The sequence below is a fragment of the Giraffa tippelskirchi genome, chromosome 11 (assembly GCF_054371585.1).
Source record: "Giraffa tippelskirchi isolate mGirTip1 chromosome 11, T2T-mGirTip1v1.2.pri, whole genome shotgun sequence".
Taxonomy (NCBI): domain Eukaryota; kingdom Metazoa; phylum Chordata; class Mammalia; order Artiodactyla; family Giraffidae; genus Giraffa; species Giraffa tippelskirchi.
The window spans coordinates 3,927,766-3,946,443 of NC_137285.1; the positions used below are offsets into that span (position 1 = coordinate 3,927,766).

An 18,678-nucleotide genomic window follows, 5' to 3' on the forward strand; every position below is an offset into this window, starting at 1 on the left:
TGGGTAACACCCACATTTCGTCCATGTAATATATTATTACATATCTTTCATCATTGTCATCCTCACCACAGTCCTCCGGGAACGATGTCCCCATGATTCCCTTTTGACACAGGTTCCATTCTGAGATGGTCACTGAGAAGGTCACTCTTTCACCTGGTGTCCCAGGGACACCGGCATATATCCTGAAGATTCCAAGGCAGTTTTGGGGTCACCAGTCCCTCGCTGCAGGACAGGGGTCCCCGCTGCTGGTTCAATAGGATGTGAGAGAGTCGCCTCTTGTGTTCACAGGTCTTCAGCAATATCCTCCAGCACTGCGGTCTGCGCGGAGACGGGGCCAGCGCCACACCCCAGAAGCTCGAGGAGAGGGGCCGGCTCACCCCCAGCGACATGCCTCTCCCGGTGAGCTTGCCCTTCAGCCTGGCCTGTTTCTGGCCAAGAGAAGGCCTGGAGCTTCTCACTCTGCTCACAGCCCCTGACCCCACCCCGCAGGCGGCCCGGCCCGTCACACAGGCTTTAGGACATTTCAGCAGGCTTTCTCGCTTCATTCATGGAGTCGCGGAGGGAACAGCATGGAGGCTTAGCCTTCGCTTAGTTCAGCTGGACGGGTTCCTGGGTGCGTTACTCATGGGGCCATTCATGCATGGCACCAGCACGCCCCGAGGAGCCCCCAGGCTGGGCCGTGAGGCCCAAGTGGTTACAGAAGCAGATGCCTGTGTTAGCACCGGAGCTAGAGCCGGGGCGAGGCTGCGGTGGGCTGCCTTCCTGCACTGCGCTGTCGTGGGAAAGCAGGCCTTAAACAAGCGTTCCAGAAAAGGGCACCGCGAGTGCCGTGGGAGCAGGGCACGCTGCCCCGTGAACCGCAGATAAGTTCCCTTATCTGTAAAGTGGAGATCTGACCGGCGGCCCAGCCTCTTGTTTGAGTTGTTGGGAGGATCAGGGAGCGTTGAGGAAGCCCTGCCTGTTCTCCACGGGCTCTCCAGACCCGACAGCGAGTGGGGGCTGGCTGGCCTGGCCTCCCTGGGCCGTGTTTTCTGTGCAGGACCTCGGCGCTGTCTTCACATTCAGGGGTGGGTTCCCCTTCAGCTTCGAAGAGAGAATCGTATTAACCTGGAGCAAGAGGTCACCCTAGACCCCCCTGGGTACGCGTCGCTGGAGCTGCGGCAGGCGAACCCAAGGGGCGCGCTGGGCTCTGTCCGCTTGGCCTCAGACCCTCCCCAGAGCTGTCCCTGGGGAAGAATAATGCGGTGTTTTTCTTCTGGCCTGACAGGAGTTGAAGGACGTCGTCCTCTACCTTTGTGACACTTGCACCACCCTCTGGGCCTTTCTGGACATCTTCCCTTTGGCTTGTCCGACCTTCCAGAAACACGACTTCTGTTACAGGTACAGCGGTTGCAGTCAAGGTTCGGGTCCGCATCCACATTCAGCCAATATTTACTGGGCGCTCAGAACGTGCCGGGCCTCCTCTTCCAGCGCCCGCCTGCGTGGAGGCTGCATTTGAGAAGGACTTTTATTGGGGGGCTAAGAGCAGGGGAGGGGGAGGGAGGAAAACGCCAGCCAAGGGCGGGGCAGTTTCCATTCAGGGCGGGCACAGCGAGTGCGAGAGGGTGCCTAGGCTCAGGCTGAGGACTTCGGCCTCCGCGGGGAGGCTCATACGCGTGCGTCCACGTGGGGCCAGCTGGTGGGGCCGTATCAGGAATGTAGACGAGGGAGCACGGTTCTGTCTGGAGGAATAAGAGACGGTTTCAGGGTGACCCTTAGATGAGACCTTAAGAAAAAGGCAGAGAAAGTCTGGCGTGGCCGGAAGGGCATTCTGACAGCAGTGAAGCCTGCGGTGGCCCAGATCGTGGAGAAAGCCACAGAGTGCAGTGTGACACGGGGTGGGAGTGGGGGAGTGGGCTTGGGGAAGAGGTGACCCCAAGATGCAGCCCCAGGGAAGTCAGACCTTGTGTGTGATGTATGCTGGCAGGGAGTGGGGCCTTTATCGTGGAGGCAGGAGGGAGCCCTGGAGGCTTCTATCCAAAGAAGTCATAGAAAGATCCTGCTGTGATGGAGAAAGACCAAGAAAGGGATACAAGAGAGGGAGAAAGACCCTCTTTGCCCACTTAGCCCCGTGGGCATCCGTTCCTTGGGCAGTGAGAAAGGGGTGCCCACCACTGGGCTGGTAACTGGCTCGTTGCCTGGCAACAGTGTGTGTGGGGGGCTGTCCTGTTCTCAGTGGCCTCTGGCTGTTCTTGCCAGGCATCTCCCCCCACCGTTCTGGGAGCTATCCAACTCCATCCCCCCAGCCCTCTGTCCATTGGGTCATTTGCTCAGCCATTCCACAAAACATTTATCTAGCGCAGACATGTGCCAGAGATGGCAGCTGGCGCCCTGAGCCCACTGGGTCCCCTCAGCTCTTGAAAATCAGACGTGAGGATTGCTCAGCCTCCCAGAGAACGTTAGAAAAAAGCTCTGGTCCACACTGTCCCCAGAAGAAAAGGGTGGGGATGGGACTTTTAAAAATGTCACAATTTTTTAAAAGGTATTTACCTCATGGTAAATGTGACAAACTGGAAACCTGGGAACTCCCCAGAGGTAGGAAATGAAAATCACTGTGAACAATCAGGCTGTTCTTACACTTATTTTCATTCACCATGAGCACTTTCCATTTTGCGAAAGCATCTTCCCAAATGGGGCACAGATGGCCTTGGAAAGGGTCTCTGGAGATGGGAGGGTCCTTGCTGGAAGAGCTGAATTTCCCAAGAGGTACCTGGAAGGCATCACAATGGACATGAGTTTGAGTAAACTCCAGGAGATGGTGAAGGACAGGGGAGCCTGGCGTGCTGCAGTCCATGGGGTCACAAACAGTCAGACTGGACTTAGCGACTTAGCGACTGAACAACAGCAACAACCCCTGGAGGCAGGGGCGCAGCTCCACCCACCTCGGGGTGAGGAGGAAGTAAGGAAAACACTTTTGACTGCGAGTGACCCTGCCTTTGGCAAGGGACGCTGCCTCTGACCCACAAATAGCCTGAGGCTGGCTCAGCCTGTTCCAACTGTGCTGGAGGCCAGGAAGGCGTGCTGAGCAGAGGCCTCAGTCCAGGAGGGCTCCAGGCAAGGGGTTACCTCACCAAACACCCTCCAGCTAATCTCTCTGAGCAGCCTTCTCCACCTTCCTCTCTTTCTGTCCTTTAATTTTCTGAACAAATTATATATTCACAGGATGTATGAAATACACATTGAAAAGTCTCCCTCTCTTCCTTCTCCACTTCTGTTCCTCACACACAACCATTGGGTTAGTTTTTTTTGTGGAATTTTCCGAAGATATGAATGTAAATATGCATATATAAGCAAACAAACACATTATCTACCTCTACCCTCTTTTTAATATTTCATGTACTGGCATATTGGGCATCCCAGGTGACTCAGTGGTAAAGAATCCACCTGCCAATGCAGGAGACTCAGGAGATGCGAGCTAAATCCCTGGGTCAGGAAGATACCCTGGAGGAGGAAATGGCAATCCACTCCAGCGTCTTGCCTGAAAAATCCCATGGACAGAGGAGCCTGGCAGGCTACATTTCCTGTGATTGCAAAGAGTTGGACATGACTGAGCACACACTCATACTGGTGTATTATGAGTGCTATATGTACTGTAGGCATTTTACTTTTAAATTTAATGCATATCTGTGCATGAACCACCTTCAGTCTTTGGTATCTCTGTGTAGAACTCCATTGTAGGGGACCCCAGAGATGGCATTTTAGGCTTTTTCCAACTGTTTGCTATTACCAAAAAAAAAAAACATTGCCATGAAGGCTAACTTTGCACGTAGGTCATTGTGTACCTTTACAACTATATCTGAGGAATAAATTCCTAGAAGTAGAATTGCAGGAACAGATGGTACATGCATTTGAAATTTTCATGGATTTCGCCAAATCACCCTCCATAGGGGCTGTCTCACTTGCCCTTTCACCAGCAGTGTATCGTGGCGACACCTGACTGTCTGAGCCAAACTGTCCTCTCTGTCCTCTTCTGGGTGCCACGCTGTGGGCCTCAAAGCCCCGCCCCATTTGGCCTGCTGACTCACGTCTACGGACAGCCCCACACCAGGAAAATGTTGCCAGGAGCCAGCGATCGACAGACCAATGTTTACAGGGTACACTACATCTGCTGCTGCAGATTCAGCTCTGTCCTAGGCACGTCAGCTGCTTTTCTGTCTTTGCGAACTTAAGATGTTCAGAGATAGAATTATGCCCCTGAAGAGAGGTGGCTGCATTTTAAGGTGTAAGAACAGCATCTTCTGAGCGCTGTGTGTCTGGTTCCAGAGAGGAATGGTCACATCACAGAGAGGAACGGGGTGAGCTTATGGTCAGGAAGCATGTGGCTAGGATGGAGAGTTGGGTTTTTGTGTGTTTCTTTTTAATTGGAATATAGTTGATTTACAGTGTTCTGTTGGTTTCAAGTGTACAGCAAAGTGAATCAGATATATACATATATATATATATATATACACACACACATAGGCTCAGTGGGGAAGAATCTGCCTGCCAATGCAGGAGACGCAAGTGGTTGGGAAGATCCCTTGGAGAAGGAAATGGCAACCCACTCCAATATTCTTGCTTGGAAAATCCCATGGACAGAGGAGCCTGGCAGGCAATGGTCCAAGGGGTCACAAAGAGTCGGACAACTTAGCAAGTAAACAACAACAACAAAATATGTATGTGTCCATTCTTTTGTAGATTCTTTTCGCATATAGGTTGTTACAGAATATCGGGTAGAGCTCCCTGTGCTGTACCGTAGATCATTACTAGTTATCGCTTTTACATGTAATAGTATGTGTATGCTAATCTCAGTCTCCTAATTTAGAGGATGGAGAGTTTAAGTCTGAGGACAGGTGGCTGTGAGGTTACTGAGGTGAGAAGAGCCGGCTTGGCTGGGCTGTACCAGGTACAGATGTGCCGGACAGAGGAGTTTCACCCTGATATCATAGGAGGTAGGGAACTGCTGGCAGTTTCTGAGCAAGAAGAAAGTCGCTTTGTATCTATTCCTCAAAGCTCGGTGAGTCCTGGGTGGCCCTGTCATTGCTGTGAGAAGGAGCCCCTCTGAATCTTGGATTCCCATCTGAGCAGGGGGCGAGCTCCAGGTCGCTTCCCGCCAGGCTCTCCCTAGGACCGGCCACAGCGGAACAGCCTGGGGTGAGGCAGAAGCTTGTCTTGGGGACAGCCTGGCAGGAGGAAATGGGCCCTCCCACTCCCTTGAGCGTGCTTTGATTTTTCTAAGGAAGTGTGAGATTTCTGAACTAATCCAGCCTTTCCCCTCGTGTGTGCCATTGCAGGCTAGCTTCCTTTTACGAAATAGCCATTCCCGAGCTGGAGTCTGCAATTAAGAAGAGGAGGCTTGAAGACAGCAAGTGAGGCAGGAACAAAACTGAGGGCTGTTGTGGGAGAGCCCCAGCTTACCCGTCCTGGGCGGCGGCGCCCCCCTCTACGTCAAGGGCCAAGGGCCGGGGACGAGAGGCCCCGCAAATTCAGCTGGTGCTTCCCTCCCTACCTAGCAGCCTCCTGGCAGCAAGGAAGGCTTTCCCCCTCAGCTGTTGTTCCCGACTCTTATTAACCCGCGGGTTCCTGAGCCACCATTTGAGCTGACAGGTGGCCCTGGAACAAGCCAGCCTCTCAGAGCCTGTTGCCCTTTGCCAGCTGCTGTCAGCAGCGCACTGTGAGGCTTTCTCAGCCCCTGGGGAGTAGAGGGTGGGGCAGGGGGGCACCTGCAAATGCTGTGAAGAAGCTCCCCTGGTGCCTTTCTGCCTCTCAGATCTACGTTTTTTTTCTCTCTGACCTCCAAGGCTGCTAGGTGACCTGTGGCAGAGGCTCTCCCATTCCAGGAAGAAGCTACTGGAGATTCTCCACATCCTCCTGAGTCAGACCTGCCTCCTCCCAGTTCTGGAAAGCAGGTGGGTGCCCGGGATCCCCTGCCTGCTCAGGCGGGAGAGCCCCCTCCCCAAGCCCAGCCAGGGCACTGCCCTCACGGCACGGGGCTCCCTCCCCTGCCCTGGGGTTTCTGGGGTTGCCGAGCAAAGGTGGGGAACCGGAACAATGCTTCTTTCCTCCGACTGGCGACTGGCGACTGGCGGAGGGAGGCCAAAGGGGTGGGGAGGGCAGGGAAGGAGCTGAGCCTGCCTACAGGGAGTGAGCTCATCCTCTTCTCTGTGTCCTGTTCCAGCTGTGACAACATCCAGGGCTTCATCGAAGACTTCCTTCAGATCTTCAGCTCCTTGCTGCAGGAGAAGAGGTGAGCTGGAAGCAGCAGCAGAGGGGGCATGATCCTCCCACCAGCCCCAGGAGAGACCTTCCACAGTAGAGCCCCTGCCCTGTGCTCACCATGATCTAAGCTTTCGGTGTTTGTGGTTGGGCAGCAGACACGGGGAGTGGCAAACCAGCCCAAGTCTCCGGCCTGCTGGCCCCCCCCCACCCCTCTGACTCCCACCCCCCCCTCCAGGTTCCTACGGGACTACGATGCGCTCTTCCCTGTGGCCGATGACATCAGCCTTCTGCAGCAGGCCTCCTCGGCCCTGTATCCTTCCATCGTGGTGCCTGGAGTGGGCCTAGCCCCTGGGCCCTGACCAGGTTGGACCCAGAGGAGTGGAGGGACCGTTTACCCCACAACACGTGGGAGCCAGCTTTCCCTGGCACCCTGTTTTGGGAGGAGAGGACTGCTCTGATCCTCCGGGTACACATAGCCCTGCTTTCCCTGGTCTTTGCTGAGCACTGGGCCTGTGTGACCAAGAGGAACTCAGCCCTGCCCTCGGGGGCCTCACGCAGGATGGGAGATGGATAAGCAACAGGCAGGGGGAGCATCACTGAGGGGCAGGGGAGGAGGGGGTGTCACACAGAAATGAAAGCGGAGTTGAGAGGAGCACAGGAATAGGAGATGGCCACGCCCTGAACTAGGTGTTCCAGGGGGGCCGGGGGCATAGCAGGCCTGCCTGTTGAGCCCACAGATGTTGTGTGCAGCCTACAGGGTGCTGGGGGCAGGGGTCTGGTGGGGGCCGGGTTTGGCCATGGCAGATGAGCCATGGGGTAGCCCTCGCTGAGGAGTTTGGGGTGAGCCCTGCAGGTGCTGAGAGACCTGGAAGGATGGGAAGCAGAGGTTGACCTCGTCAGTCTCAGACTTTGGGTGCTGGGCATTTGGGTTAGAAGCAGCTGTGAGGGAGGGACTTGCCTGGTGGCCCAGTGGTTAAGACTCCATGGTCCCAATGAAGGGGGCCCAGGTTCGATCCCTGGTCAGGGAGCTAGATCCCACACACCATAACTAAAGCTCAAAGATCCCGAGTGCCGCAGCTAAGACCTGGCACAGCCTAACTAACTAATTAATTTTTTTTTTTTGAAGAAAGTAGAGTGAGAGAGTCTAGAGCAACTACCCAGCGTCTGGCTTGGCAGCACCCGGGGTATGGGAGAGGGACTAGAGGCCAGGAGGAATGAGCCTGAAGGCCGTTTGAATGGTGGGGGTTAGGTTGCTCAGTCCAGCCTCAGGAACACCCTGTGGGCCCCCAGCCTTTGCAGAAAGCCCACAACCGGTTGGACAGGATGCCCGGTGGTTGTGCCCCCGCTGGGCCCTCCTCCTGGGGGTCAGTGCAGGGTGGGAGCTGCTGGCTCAGCCGGACGCCTTGTCCCAGGACCCTCGGCTGCCAGACCCTGGCCCTGCCCTTACGCAGAGCTGCTCTCTGCTGAGAGGCAGCTACTGGGTTTTGAGGCTCTTGCGGCCGTGGGCTGGCCCGTTTCCCCAGGCAGCCCAGGAGCCCATGGTGCCCGCGGGGTGCAGCCCAGACAGCCCCTGGCCTCAGCCACACAGTGAGGGGTGGAGAGAGGGCTGTGGTTCCCGAGAGAGACCCCTTAACCCCTTCTCACAGGGATGAGACGCGGACCGCCTACATCCTCCAGGCGGTCGAGAGTGCCTGGGAAGGGGTGGACCGGAGGAAAGCCACCGACGCCAGAGACCCGCCTGCGGCTGAGAACCCTAATGGGGTGGGGGAGGCAGCGGAGGCAGTCAGCGGGCCGTCCTCACTGCCCCAGGAGGAGGAGGTGTGTGACGGGACTGGCCGGGGCAGCGGGAGACCTCCCTTCTGTGTTCCCTGGAGCAAGAGGGTTTGTTTTGGGGTTGACAGCTTCTGAGCTTCCAGCCTCCTCTGTGCTGCCCTTAGAGGGTTCTGAGCCGAGGGCGAGCTGGGCGGCCTATGAGGTAGGCAAGGCGCTTAGCCGTCAGGGCCTCAGTTCCCCCAACAAGGTGAAACACTGGCGCTTTTCCACATGAAATCTCGGTTGGCGCTCTCTAAACAGAGGGGAAGCCACTGAGCTGGTGCTGTCACTCCGGACGTTGCCAGAACCCAGCATCACCACCCCTGTGGTCCTACTGATTGGCCGCTGACCCAGGGCTCTCCCCTGCGTGTCGGGAGGCAGCGTGACTTGGGAGTTGAGATGACACAGTCCCTGGGGTCAGGCCACTCAGGGGCGTATCCTGATTCTGCCACCCGCCAGCTGTGAGGCCTTAGGCATGTCCCTCACGTGAGCCCTGGTTCCTCCCCTGTAAGCGGGGGGATGGCAGGGTCCCCGTCTCCACGTGGGTGCTCAGAGCTGCCGCGAGGAGTGAGTGACCGGCCCCCCGGCCCTGCTGCCAGGCGCTGCTGTCCTTGTGTTAGGCCCCAGGCCCCGTGTCCACTGTCCCCAGGCCTTGGAGAATGGTGGTCCCCTCCCCACCACCTTTTCCCCATTTGGCTTCTTGCCTCAAACATGGAGGACGTTATTACTGTTTTTTTGATTTGTGAATTTCCTTAATTGAAAAGCTGAAAAGATTAACCCATTCCAAGCCAAAGGGGCGCTTCTCCACATCAGCCAGCTCCAGCGGTTGCTGTTCCCCTCTGACCTCAGGTGTCAACCTGCCAGAGGGGGAAAGGGGCTGATTCCCAGAAGCCACAGCTGCATATGGACAGCCTCGTCCACACCAGGCTCTGTGCTCTGCACTTTTTGTGTATGAAGTAGGTGTAGTCTGGGGGTTTTATAAGGAGGAAACCGAGGTTCAGAGAGGCTAAGTGCCCTGCCCAAGGTCACATAGCCAGAAGCAGCAGCTCAGCTGGTAAGCCGTACCCCCGTTCGCAGAGCAGGAAATGGAGGCTCAGTGAGACTTCAGAGACTTGGCTAAGGTCCCTCAGCCAGGAGGGGCAGGGCTGGGACTCAGACCAGGTCGCCGGGACCCGGCCCCGGCCCAGCCCAGGCTTCCCCTCTGTCTCTTCCGCAGTGCCTGGGGGCGGCCGCAGCCCCGGGCCCCACTGTGTGTGGTGTGGAGCTGGACTCGCTCATCTCCCAAGTGAAGGACCTGCTGCCAGACCTCGGCGAGGGCTTCATCCTGGCCTGCCTGGAGCACTACAGCTACGACCCCGAGCAGGTGATCAACGACATCCTGGAAGGGCGGCTGGCCCCCACCCTTGGCCAACTGGACCGCGGCCTGGACAGGTGGGAGCAGCGGGTGGGAGGAAGCTTGCGGCGCCCAGACTGCCTCGGGCTCCTCTTTGGGGCCCTTCCCATCTCCTCTGCCTCCCACTCCTCCAACTGTGTCCCATACTTGGTGCTCCCCATGGTGGGGGTGCCCAACCCCGGAAGCTGACGTCCTCTTGGGGGAAACAGGAACCTCAGGCCCCCCGAGGTCCTCACATGCCCCCCGCAGCTCAGAGTGGGTGCCGCCGGGCCTCCCTGCTCCACCTCCTGGGAAGACGGGGTGCGGGGGGCAACTGCAGGGTTGCAGCCCTCCGAGCTCTGATGTTGCTGCCTGCCTGGTCACTGAAGGAGCACAGCCAAGCTTCTCACTTCCTTCATACCCACCCTTCTTTCCTTTGTTTTTATTTTTGTTTTGGGGGGCTTTTTTGACCTCAGTGCACAGCTTGCGGGGTCTTAGTTCCATGACCAGGGATTGAACCAGGGCTCTCGGCAGTGAGAGGGTGGAGTCCTAACCCTTGGACTATCAGAGAATTTCCCCACACCCACCCTTCCTGAGTTGGGCCCACTCCTTCCCTGAAGCCCCTGGGGGCAACAAGAATGAGGGCAAATGGGTGTTTCTTCCATGAATAAATGTTGTTTCTTGAATGAATGAGTGAGTAACTTCCAGAATGAAGCTAGCTCTGCCTTTGAACCAACTCCTCAGCCTCCATGTGCCCATTTTACAGGTGAAGGCACTGAGGCAAAAAAAAAAACCCAGCTTGAGTGACCTCTGACTGTCTGTCTCGTAGAGTTGTCAGGAGCACAACCTGTGTGAGTGGCACGTGTGTGGGGTGGCCACATCCCCAGCCCGGGGCAGGCTTGGGCAGGTTTTTAGCCCGTGTCCCAGGTGTGGCTGTTGCTGGGGAGTGGAGGCTCTGATGGACAGAACGTGGGAAGGGGACCATCCCCCTGAAATGGATTTCTATGCCCCACCCCTCAGACAGGTGAAGCCAGACCCGACGCCCCTGCTGACGTCTCGTCACAACATCTTCCAGAACGACGAGTTTGATGTGTTCAGCAGGGACTCGGTGGACCTGAGCCGGGTGCACAAGGGCAGGAGGTGAGTCCGGTGGGCTATGGGGTCCCAGAGACCCCAACTCTGCAAGTGCAGAGAGGACAAGAGAAACCCAGGGCCGTCATCTTGATGGACGTGGTCACAGAGCTTCCGCTTGGGGCTTCCCCATACCCCAGATTGGTATGCTCCCTGCAGCCGGGCTCCGGGCCTCTAACAGTCCGGCTTCAGGCTCCAACCCTGTGCGCAGAGTTAGTGAGCCCTTCTTGACAGCAAAAGGCCAGCAGGGCCAAACCGGCCCCTCTTCCCTTCTCCCATCTTCGGAGGAGTCCCCGGGTGGGAGAGCTGGGCAGTGTTCCTCAGCAGTGCTCCCTGACTGGCGCCTCTCCACCCAGGGACACAATGGGAGAGTGAAGGGCTCTGCCCAAGTGAATATATTCCATTTGAAGGCCTTTCTACTTATTTTTGGTCTATGTCCTTCGTACTTTTTTGGCATTGAAAAGTCCATTCATGATTTATTCATTTATTCAACAAATATTTGCCTGGTGCTTCTAGGCCCTGGATTTATGAGGTGCTGGGGACGTGGTGGGGGTTGGAACTGACACGGTCCCTGCCCACGTGGCGTTTGCACTGATCGGCTTGGCAAACGAGCCCCATGAACTCACAGATGAAACAGATTCTCCAAGGTGGAGGTGCACAGACTCCCAAGCCTCTAGTTGGGGCTTCAGTCCAGGCAGAAAGGCTTCTCAGAGACAATGTCGTGGGGTGGACGGCGGAAGGATGAGGGAGGGTCAGTTGTGCAGAGCGGGCAGGAGAAGCTTTCCAGTCGGACGGAACAGCAGGGGCGGTGGCCCCGAGGCCATGGGGAGCATGGCAAGGGTCCCCTTCACCAGTACAGTGTATGTTCTGGAAAGATTCCCTGGCTTTGGATTGAGGACCCCTTGGAGGGACTGAGAGTCAGCAGCCACACAGCGTGGTGGCAGGATCAGACGGTGACAGCCCGGTGCCAGCCCCCCAGCGTGAATGGAGCTATTTCATGGACTCTACAAAGCTGGGGGCCGCTGGGCAAGTCCAGCTCGCCTTCTCCCTCATCACGTAGATGGAGGCAGTGAAGGGCAGAGAGGGGAGAGGGCCCTGCCCGATTCTTAGGACAGGAGCCCCAATGATAGAAGCACAAGCTGTTCCCTGCTCCTGGGACTGTCCAGCGCTGGTAGAGTGGCTGTCTGAGGGCTCGGGGACCTGGCACAGGGCAGCTCTAAAGCCATCTGGCTGGCTGGACAGGAAGCTGTTGCAAACTGCTTAGTCACACACGTTGCGACATCCCTAGATCCTGGGCTGGCGATGTTGTCCCGTCTCAGTGCCCGCCCTTCCAGGCCCTGCTGCAGGAGAGGGGCACACGGTGAGGGCTGTCCCCCTGCTCCAAGGGGCGCCTGGCCACCCAGCACAGAAACTGGGCAGCAGACGTTTACTGGACTCACGCTGGGTAGCCCAGGGGTTGGGGTTTACAAAGAGGCGGCTCTGTTCATATGCGCATTATTTATTTATCCACTCAGCAAATATTTATTAAGTGATTGACTATGGCCAGATCCTGTGCTTGACATACTGGGAGACAAGGGGAACGGGCACCCAGGCCTCGCCCTCCCATGGCACAGAGACGTTGGGAATGACTTAGACCATCAATCAAGATGCGACAGAGTGGAGAGGTGCTGGGAGGGGCACGGAGGGGTCACCCGTCCTGATGTGGGCAGGGCGGGAGCTTGGGGCCTGGGCCCTGTCTTCACAGAACACATGAGAAATCAAGCAGCACAAGGCAGGTCACCCTTGAGTTAAAATGTCTGTGCGTTGTTAGACCAGATACTTGAGCCCTAGATGGCTCAAGAAATGAGGGAATCTGTCCCCTTGTGGGACAGGCGGTCGCAGGGTAGCGCGGTTGAGGCGTGAGTGACCTGTGGTGTAGCCACAACTTCAAGGTTGCAGCTTGCTTTCTCATGGCCCCTGGGTGGCCGCAGCGTGACATCCAGAAATGACCGGGCCACCAGGAAGTCGGGGCCAAGTCTTTCTGCATCTCTCTTAGAGACCAGGAGACCTTTCCCAGAGGCCCCCTGAGTCCCCTCACGTCCCACCGGGGAGCTGGGCTCCAGGGCTCCCGGAGCAGGGAGGAGGGGAAGGACCTGAGCAAAACGAGGGGCTGCTAGGAGCGGGGGTGAGGTGAGGGGCTTGTTAGGTCAGCACCAAGCACACTGCTGCAGCTGTATCGCAGCCAGGGAAGGAGGCGGTGAGGTCACGCGGGGAGAAAGGTGACCGAGCCTCAGGGGAGCCCGCACGTACCTGGGCTTGAGGGCGGCAAAGGAGGCACCTGCTCCAGACAGTCTCTGGAGCTCCTGCGGCTTGGCTGCCTTCTGGCCCTCAGGTGTGTCTTCTCCTGGCTGCTTTTGCCCCTTTCTTTCTTTCCTTCTCTGGCTTCGTATGAGGTCATGGGGCCAGAGCCTTCCTGGACGAGGGACCCTGTCCTTACCTGTGTCCTCTCCTAGGACCCAGCTGAGGCAGGGGCACTTTGCCAGGCTTCTCTGTGGTCCTGCCGGGGAGCCACATAACCAGAGGCCACGCAGCATGAAAGAACCTCCCTCTGCCTGCAGTGGGACCAGGTGGACCAGGGGCTGTGGGATGCGGCAGAGAGAACGTGACAGCGCTCATTTATCCTTGGTCCCCTGGCCCAGCGCGGGGCCCGGCACCTGGCAGGACCTCCGGAAACCTGTGTTGATTGAATGGGTGCGCTTTTACCAGGAGCTCCAGCTGAACGAGCTTGGCCCCTTCACCTCCTCTCTGTCTCTCTCCTCTCCAGCCCTCAGCTTGGCAGAGAGAGCGCCTGCTAAGGGCCGAGGCCACGGTCACGGGCTCCCTCTCCTGGCATGAGGTGACAGATTCCTGTGGCCTGAGATGGTTCCCTGGTCCAGACCAAATATCTCCACATCACGGAGCTTCCAAGACCCCTTCTCCAGTGCCTCCCCCACACACCCCCCCCACTCAGGCCCCTACACCCCCATTCATTTCTACTTTCCTTGTGTTTCCAGGACATGCGTGCCTTCATCTAGCACACTTCTGCTCTTTGCCACTAGACTGAGTCCCATGAGGACAAATCCAGATATTACTCTTCTGAATCTCTCCTCAGCCCAGCTCATAGTAAGCCCTTATTAAAAACTGTTGAAGGGGGACTTCCCTGGTAGTCCAGTGGCTAAGACTGTGCTCCCAATGCAGGGGGCCTGGGTTTGATCCCTGGTCAGGGAACTAGATACCACATGTTGCAACTAAGACCCAGCACAACCAAATAAAAACAAACAAAAAACTAAAAAAAAAAGTTGAAGGAAGCAGGTCCTAACCTGCCGTGCTGGGGGCCTCAGTTCTGATCTGTCCCAGGCTCCCAGGCCAGACACAGCCCACCAGACTCAGGCGCCTGGCCCTCCCCGCACTAAAAGCCGGTTAATAGAAGATTTTTATGGACGCTACGGGCTTTGTGCTTCTTCTTTTTTTCCCCCCCTACTCCTGATACATTCCAGAGGCCCGACTTCACAGCTAAGCTCGATTTTCTTGCCTGGCATCTCATATTGATTTTCCCCTGCAGGGCTAGAAACTACATTCCACAGGCCTGTGTGTCTGACAAGCCAGGTTCTTCTACAGATTTGCAAAGCCCCAAGTCCAGAGGCCCGAGTCCCCACCGCAGCTGTGCTGTAGCTCACTGTGTTCCCAAACACGGCCCTCCCCGCCCCTGGCTGGCCTCCCCTGTGACAGGACGGGAGTTAAACTTCCAGACTTTTCTTGCTGTGTCACCTGACATGGGAGATTGAACCGCGTGCCAGACAGGGTCCCTGGGCTGAAAAGCGGGGGTGAGAGGGAGCAGCTGGGGCTCCGCTGAGGAGACTACGAAAGCCCCCTGTGGGCTTGCTGTTTTTTCAGTTTTTGTTCGTTTGAAATGATTGGGGTGACCTCAGGCCCCTTCTCAGAATAACCTGGGGTTGAGGGGCACCCTACAAGCCCTCTGTCTGTATTCACGTGCATAGATAAGGACGTCCTTGCAGGAGGAGAGGGCGGGTCTGGTCTGCCCTCTGCTTTTTACACAGATGAGATCACACTGTGTGTTTCTCTGTGCTTGCTTTTTTCCCCTGGAGGATATCTTAGAATTCTGTCTCCATCAGCACAAATTGTCGCTCTTGAGAACTGCCACCCAGCGTCATGTGGCCCCCATCCTTGGGCCATGATGGACATGAGTTGCTCTCGTTTTTCAGTTACACACAGTGCTGAAAAGAAAATCCCCAATCAGACCTCTGCGCGGGGGCCAACGTTTCTCCGGGGTGGACGCCTCGAAGGGGAGTCTCCCGGCTGAAACTCTTAATAGCTGCTCCTTGGTGGGGGGCCTCGGAAGTGGCTGGACCTGGTGAGCCCCACGCCCCCCGCCGGTGCTTGATCTCGGTTTGCGGCGGCCAGAGGCAGGAGAAGTGAGCGGTGCTCTGTCTGGACCCTCGCGCTGCGGCCCCCTCCCGCTGCCCTCGAAGCTTGATGGTTTTCCTTCGTGTCTCCCCGCTGTTCCCTCTCGACGTCAGGAAGGAGGAGAGCGCGCGGAGCCTGCTGAACGACAAGCGGGAGGTGCTGGCGCAGCGGCAGCGCTATGAGCAGTACAGCGTGGTGGTGGAGGAGGTAGGCGGGGCGAGTGGGGATGTGGGCGGGGCGAGTTGGGGGTAGGCGGGGCGAGTGGGGTGGGCGGGGCGAGTGGGGTGGGCGGGGCGAGGGGAGGTAGGCGGTCGGGGGAGTAGGTAGGTGGCTGCGGGGGAGGCGGTGAGGGGGCAGGGGACGGGGCGGGGCGGGGTAGGCGTCCCCGGCCGCCAGCCCCACTGCAGGGGAAGGTGGGCCAGCCCGGGCCCCGCGGACCCACGCTTCGGCCGCCGCAGGTGCCACTGCAGCCCGGGGAGGGCTCGCCGTACCGCGGGGACGACTACGAGGATGAGTACGACGACACATACGATGGCAACCAGGTGGGCGCCAACGATGCGGACTCGGATGACGAGCTCATCAGCCGCAGGTGAGGCTGTTGACGTGGGCGGCCCTCCCCCAGCCTCTGGTTTATACTGGTCTCCTGAGCAAGCCAGTGACCAAACCAGGGCCTGAACCCAAGCCTCCCGACTCCTGGTCCAGTGGTCCCTCCAGCCCTAGCCATCCCCCTGGCCGGCTGGCCCAGCCCACCCTGAGTGAGGAGCCATCAACTGGGTCTCATGCAGGAGTTTTCCAGTTTTCTTCTTAACTGCAGAAAACTTTCCCCAGTGGGATCTTAGGGAGGTTCCCCAACTCCCCCAGTAAAGGCAGAGCCGCCCTGACTAAAGAGGACTGGAGACCACCCCTGCCCCCAGGACTCAGCTCAGCCTCCCTGAAGCCCCCGCCTCAGACCTTGGTACCCACACAGAGTCCAGGGGCTGGAGCAAAGCTGGCTTCAAAGGCGCTTTGGTTTCCAGTCCTGGCGGGCCCTCTCAGCGTACCCCCTCCTCCCCTGGAGGCTCCGCTCTCCAGGTTTAATCTAGTCTCTGATCTCCCTTTCTCTCTCAACCCTCAGGCCCTTCACCATCCCTCAGGTGCTGAGAACCAGAGTGCCCGGGGAAGGGCAGGAGGACGAGGAGGAAGAGGAGGAGGAGGCTGCAGTCGAAGCCCCCAAGGTACCCCGTTGGCAACTGGCAGGTGGAGGGGAGGGTACAGTTCTGAGGGGTGAATGAGGGGCTGCCCCCCGCTTCCCAGAGCCTGGCCTTGAGGCATCTTCAGCATCACTGCCCGGGAAGGGGGTCCCTTTGAGCCCAGAATGTCTGCTTGAAGAGCTGCTGGCTTAGAAGCCTCCTCCGAGGCCCTGCAAGGGCCCAGAGGAAGGATCAGAGGCCAGGCCTTTGAGCTGCTGGGTTCATTAGGCCCAGGAGCCTGGGGGCCAGCCTCCATGCCCAGGTTGGCAATTCTCGACATCAGAGAGGCGTTAGAGCCCAAGGTCACCTGTGATGATGGGTTTGAACATTTTCTATTTTTTAGCCACTAAACTTTTTCTTCTAGTGAAATCTTAACTAATGCCTCATAGAAAATAGATGAGAGCAGTGCTGCTCGGGGTGAGCAGGGCTGCAGCCTGGGAGGCCTGGATCCCGCCCCTCAACGTCCTCCCACCAGGGTGACAGGTTCAGTTGTGTCCAGGGCCAGGCCACCAACGTCAGTGAGTAGCAGGGCCTGATGGACACTGAGGCTCAGGGCAGCAGGCACCCCTGCCCAGGGGCTGCTCAGCACTGCGGAGGCCTGGACCTTCCAGAGCTTTCCCTCCTTCCAGGCAAGGGGTCAGCCCATTATGTCAAATCCTGCCGTTTCCACAGGTTACTAATTCCCCTTGTTTTGTTGTGTTTTTGACACAGCCCGCACCCCCAAAGTCTGTCTGTGGTCCTTGGATCCCAGTCTCCCCTAGCCTTGGCACCAGCGAGGGGAAGCGCCAGTTTCCAGGTGGCTCCCCTGGGTTCCAGGCTCCCCTTGGTCTCTAGAGACTGCCCTCCTGGCCGCTTCTGCGCTCCCCCTTGTCATCCAGCTCCAGCTGTGACCACCTGTCAGCCACCTCTGCTGTGAATGGGCACAAGGGTCAGAGGAGGGGGCTTCCGGTGGAGACCTTGGACCAGAACAACCAGCCGAGTTCTGGGGCATCGCCCTGCCATGCCGTGGCTGCCCCCCGACTCCTGGCATAGGGGGCATCCCCAAGATGGGGCCAGATACAGCCCGGCTTCCGGAAAGGGGGCAGCTCGTGATCTTTTCTCCCTTCTCCTCCACAGCCCGACCACTTTCTGCAGGACCCTGCGGTGCTGCGGGAGAAAGCGGAAGCCAGACGCATGGCCTTCCTGGCCAGGAAGGGGTGAGCGTTTAAGGCGCTGTGTTGGTGGGAGGGGGAAGCCCCAGCCTACCACCCAGGAAGCCCACACACACACCCCGAGTGCTTTACATGTGTTAAGATTGCTCTGGCCACAGATCTGGGAAGTAGCTAGTCGTGTGATTGTCCTTATTTTATAGACGAGGAAACTGAGGCCCAGACGTGTTAAGTAATCTGCCAAAGGTCACTCAGTGCATGGGTGGCAGACTCCATTTCTCGTACAACCTGCAGCTGGCATGGGGGTGTCCTGGCCCAAGCTTGGTGTCCCCTCCTGGGGACCCCGGAGGAAGGCAGCGGGCTCTTCCCCTTCCCATCAGGGCCTTCTCCTTCGGCTGAGGGATTCTTCTGGGGACGGGTTGTTCCTCCCTCAGGTACCGGCATGACAGCTCCACAGTGGTGGCTGGCAGCCCCCGGGGCCACGGGCAGAGCCGAGAGACCGTGCAGGAACGCAGGAAGAAGGAAGCCAGCAAGGCCACCCGGGCCAACCACAACCGGAGGACCATGGCCGACCGCAAGAGAAGCAAAGGCATGATCCCATCGTGAGACTGCTGCGCCTGGGCCAGCCGGGAGGTACCGTCGCCTGGGGCCTCCTCGCCAGTCGGTGCCCTGCCAGGGACCCAAGTTCAAGTCTCAGCTTCGCAGCCCCTGAGAAGGCCTCCTCTTTCGTCATCCACCAGCCAGCTGTGAGCGCCTTCCTGCAGAACACAGTGCCTTAGCCCGCGGCCGAAGAACCGCGAGCCCAGCAAGCAGGCGAAGGGACGGAAAGGGAGCCCCAGGGCCGGCCTTCCAAACCTTGTGCAGCCAGACACCACCTCCCTTTCTCCCGGACAGCAGGAAGCTTGTATATTCACAAACAGAAAACAAAAAAGGCCCTTGAATAAAATTTTTGACCCCTTCAAGAAATGGTCTGTGCCTGGCTTGTGACTGCTTCCCCTCCCCGCCCCTGCCGTCCTAGTCCAGCGATGGCCGCCATCAGGAGAGAAAGAGGGCAGGACAGTGCTCTGTCCATCAGCCTTTTGTGCTTGCCTGTCACTTTAAGCCCTCCTGATCTTCCTCCGCCTCGCTGTGTGGCCTAAAGACCATCACCCCTCTCTCTGAGCCTCTGCTCCCTGCCTGTAGAAGGAGGGGCCAGTGTGAGGCCCTGCTGTCCAGCCCTTACCGTGACCTCATGCAGCCCCTACGACCGCCACCTTAGGGAGTGGGTAGGTACGATTTCCAGTGCCATAGTGCCAGGGAGGGCGGC

General features: G+C 58.0%; 1 protein-coding gene across 13 annotated transcripts in view; it reads left to right on the top strand.

Moving 5' to 3' along the window:
* ASCC2 (activating signal cointegrator 1 complex subunit 2) overlaps positions 1 to 18,338 on the top strand; it is a 35,501-nt gene extending 17,163 nt beyond the window's left edge. For 6 of the 13 annotated variants that reach the window (XM_081542665.1, XM_081542668.1, XM_081542672.1 and 3 more), the window contains 14 exons: positions 289 to 399; positions 1,268 to 1,380; positions 5,313 to 5,387; positions 5,820 to 5,927; positions 6,197 to 6,265; positions 6,473 to 6,547; positions 7,884 to 8,055; positions 9,266 to 9,480; positions 10,442 to 10,561; positions 15,109 to 15,202; positions 15,454 to 15,584; positions 16,110 to 16,209; positions 17,341 to 17,420; positions 17,807 to 18,338. In XM_081542665.1, coding sequence (XP_081398791.1) covers positions 289 to 399; positions 1,268 to 1,380; positions 5,313 to 5,387; positions 5,820 to 5,927; positions 6,197 to 6,265; positions 6,473 to 6,547; positions 7,884 to 8,055; positions 9,266 to 9,480; positions 10,442 to 10,561; positions 15,109 to 15,202; positions 15,454 to 15,584; positions 16,110 to 16,209; positions 17,341 to 17,420; positions 17,807 to 17,978 — 1,635 coding nt within the window. In that variant the 3' untranslated portion in view covers positions 17,979 to 18,338. Of the gene's footprint in view, positions 1 to 288; positions 400 to 1,267; positions 1,381 to 5,312; positions 5,388 to 5,819; positions 6,031 to 6,167; positions 6,266 to 6,472; positions 6,548 to 7,883; positions 8,056 to 9,265; positions 9,481 to 10,441; positions 10,562 to 15,108; positions 15,203 to 15,453; positions 15,751 to 16,030; positions 16,210 to 17,340; positions 17,421 to 17,806 lie in introns of all 13 variants that reach the window. The other 7 variants (XM_081542666.1, XM_081542670.1, XM_081542674.1 and 4 more) reach the window with 4 other exon arrangements.
* The last annotated feature ends 340 nt before the right edge of the window (positions 18,339 to 18,678 follow it).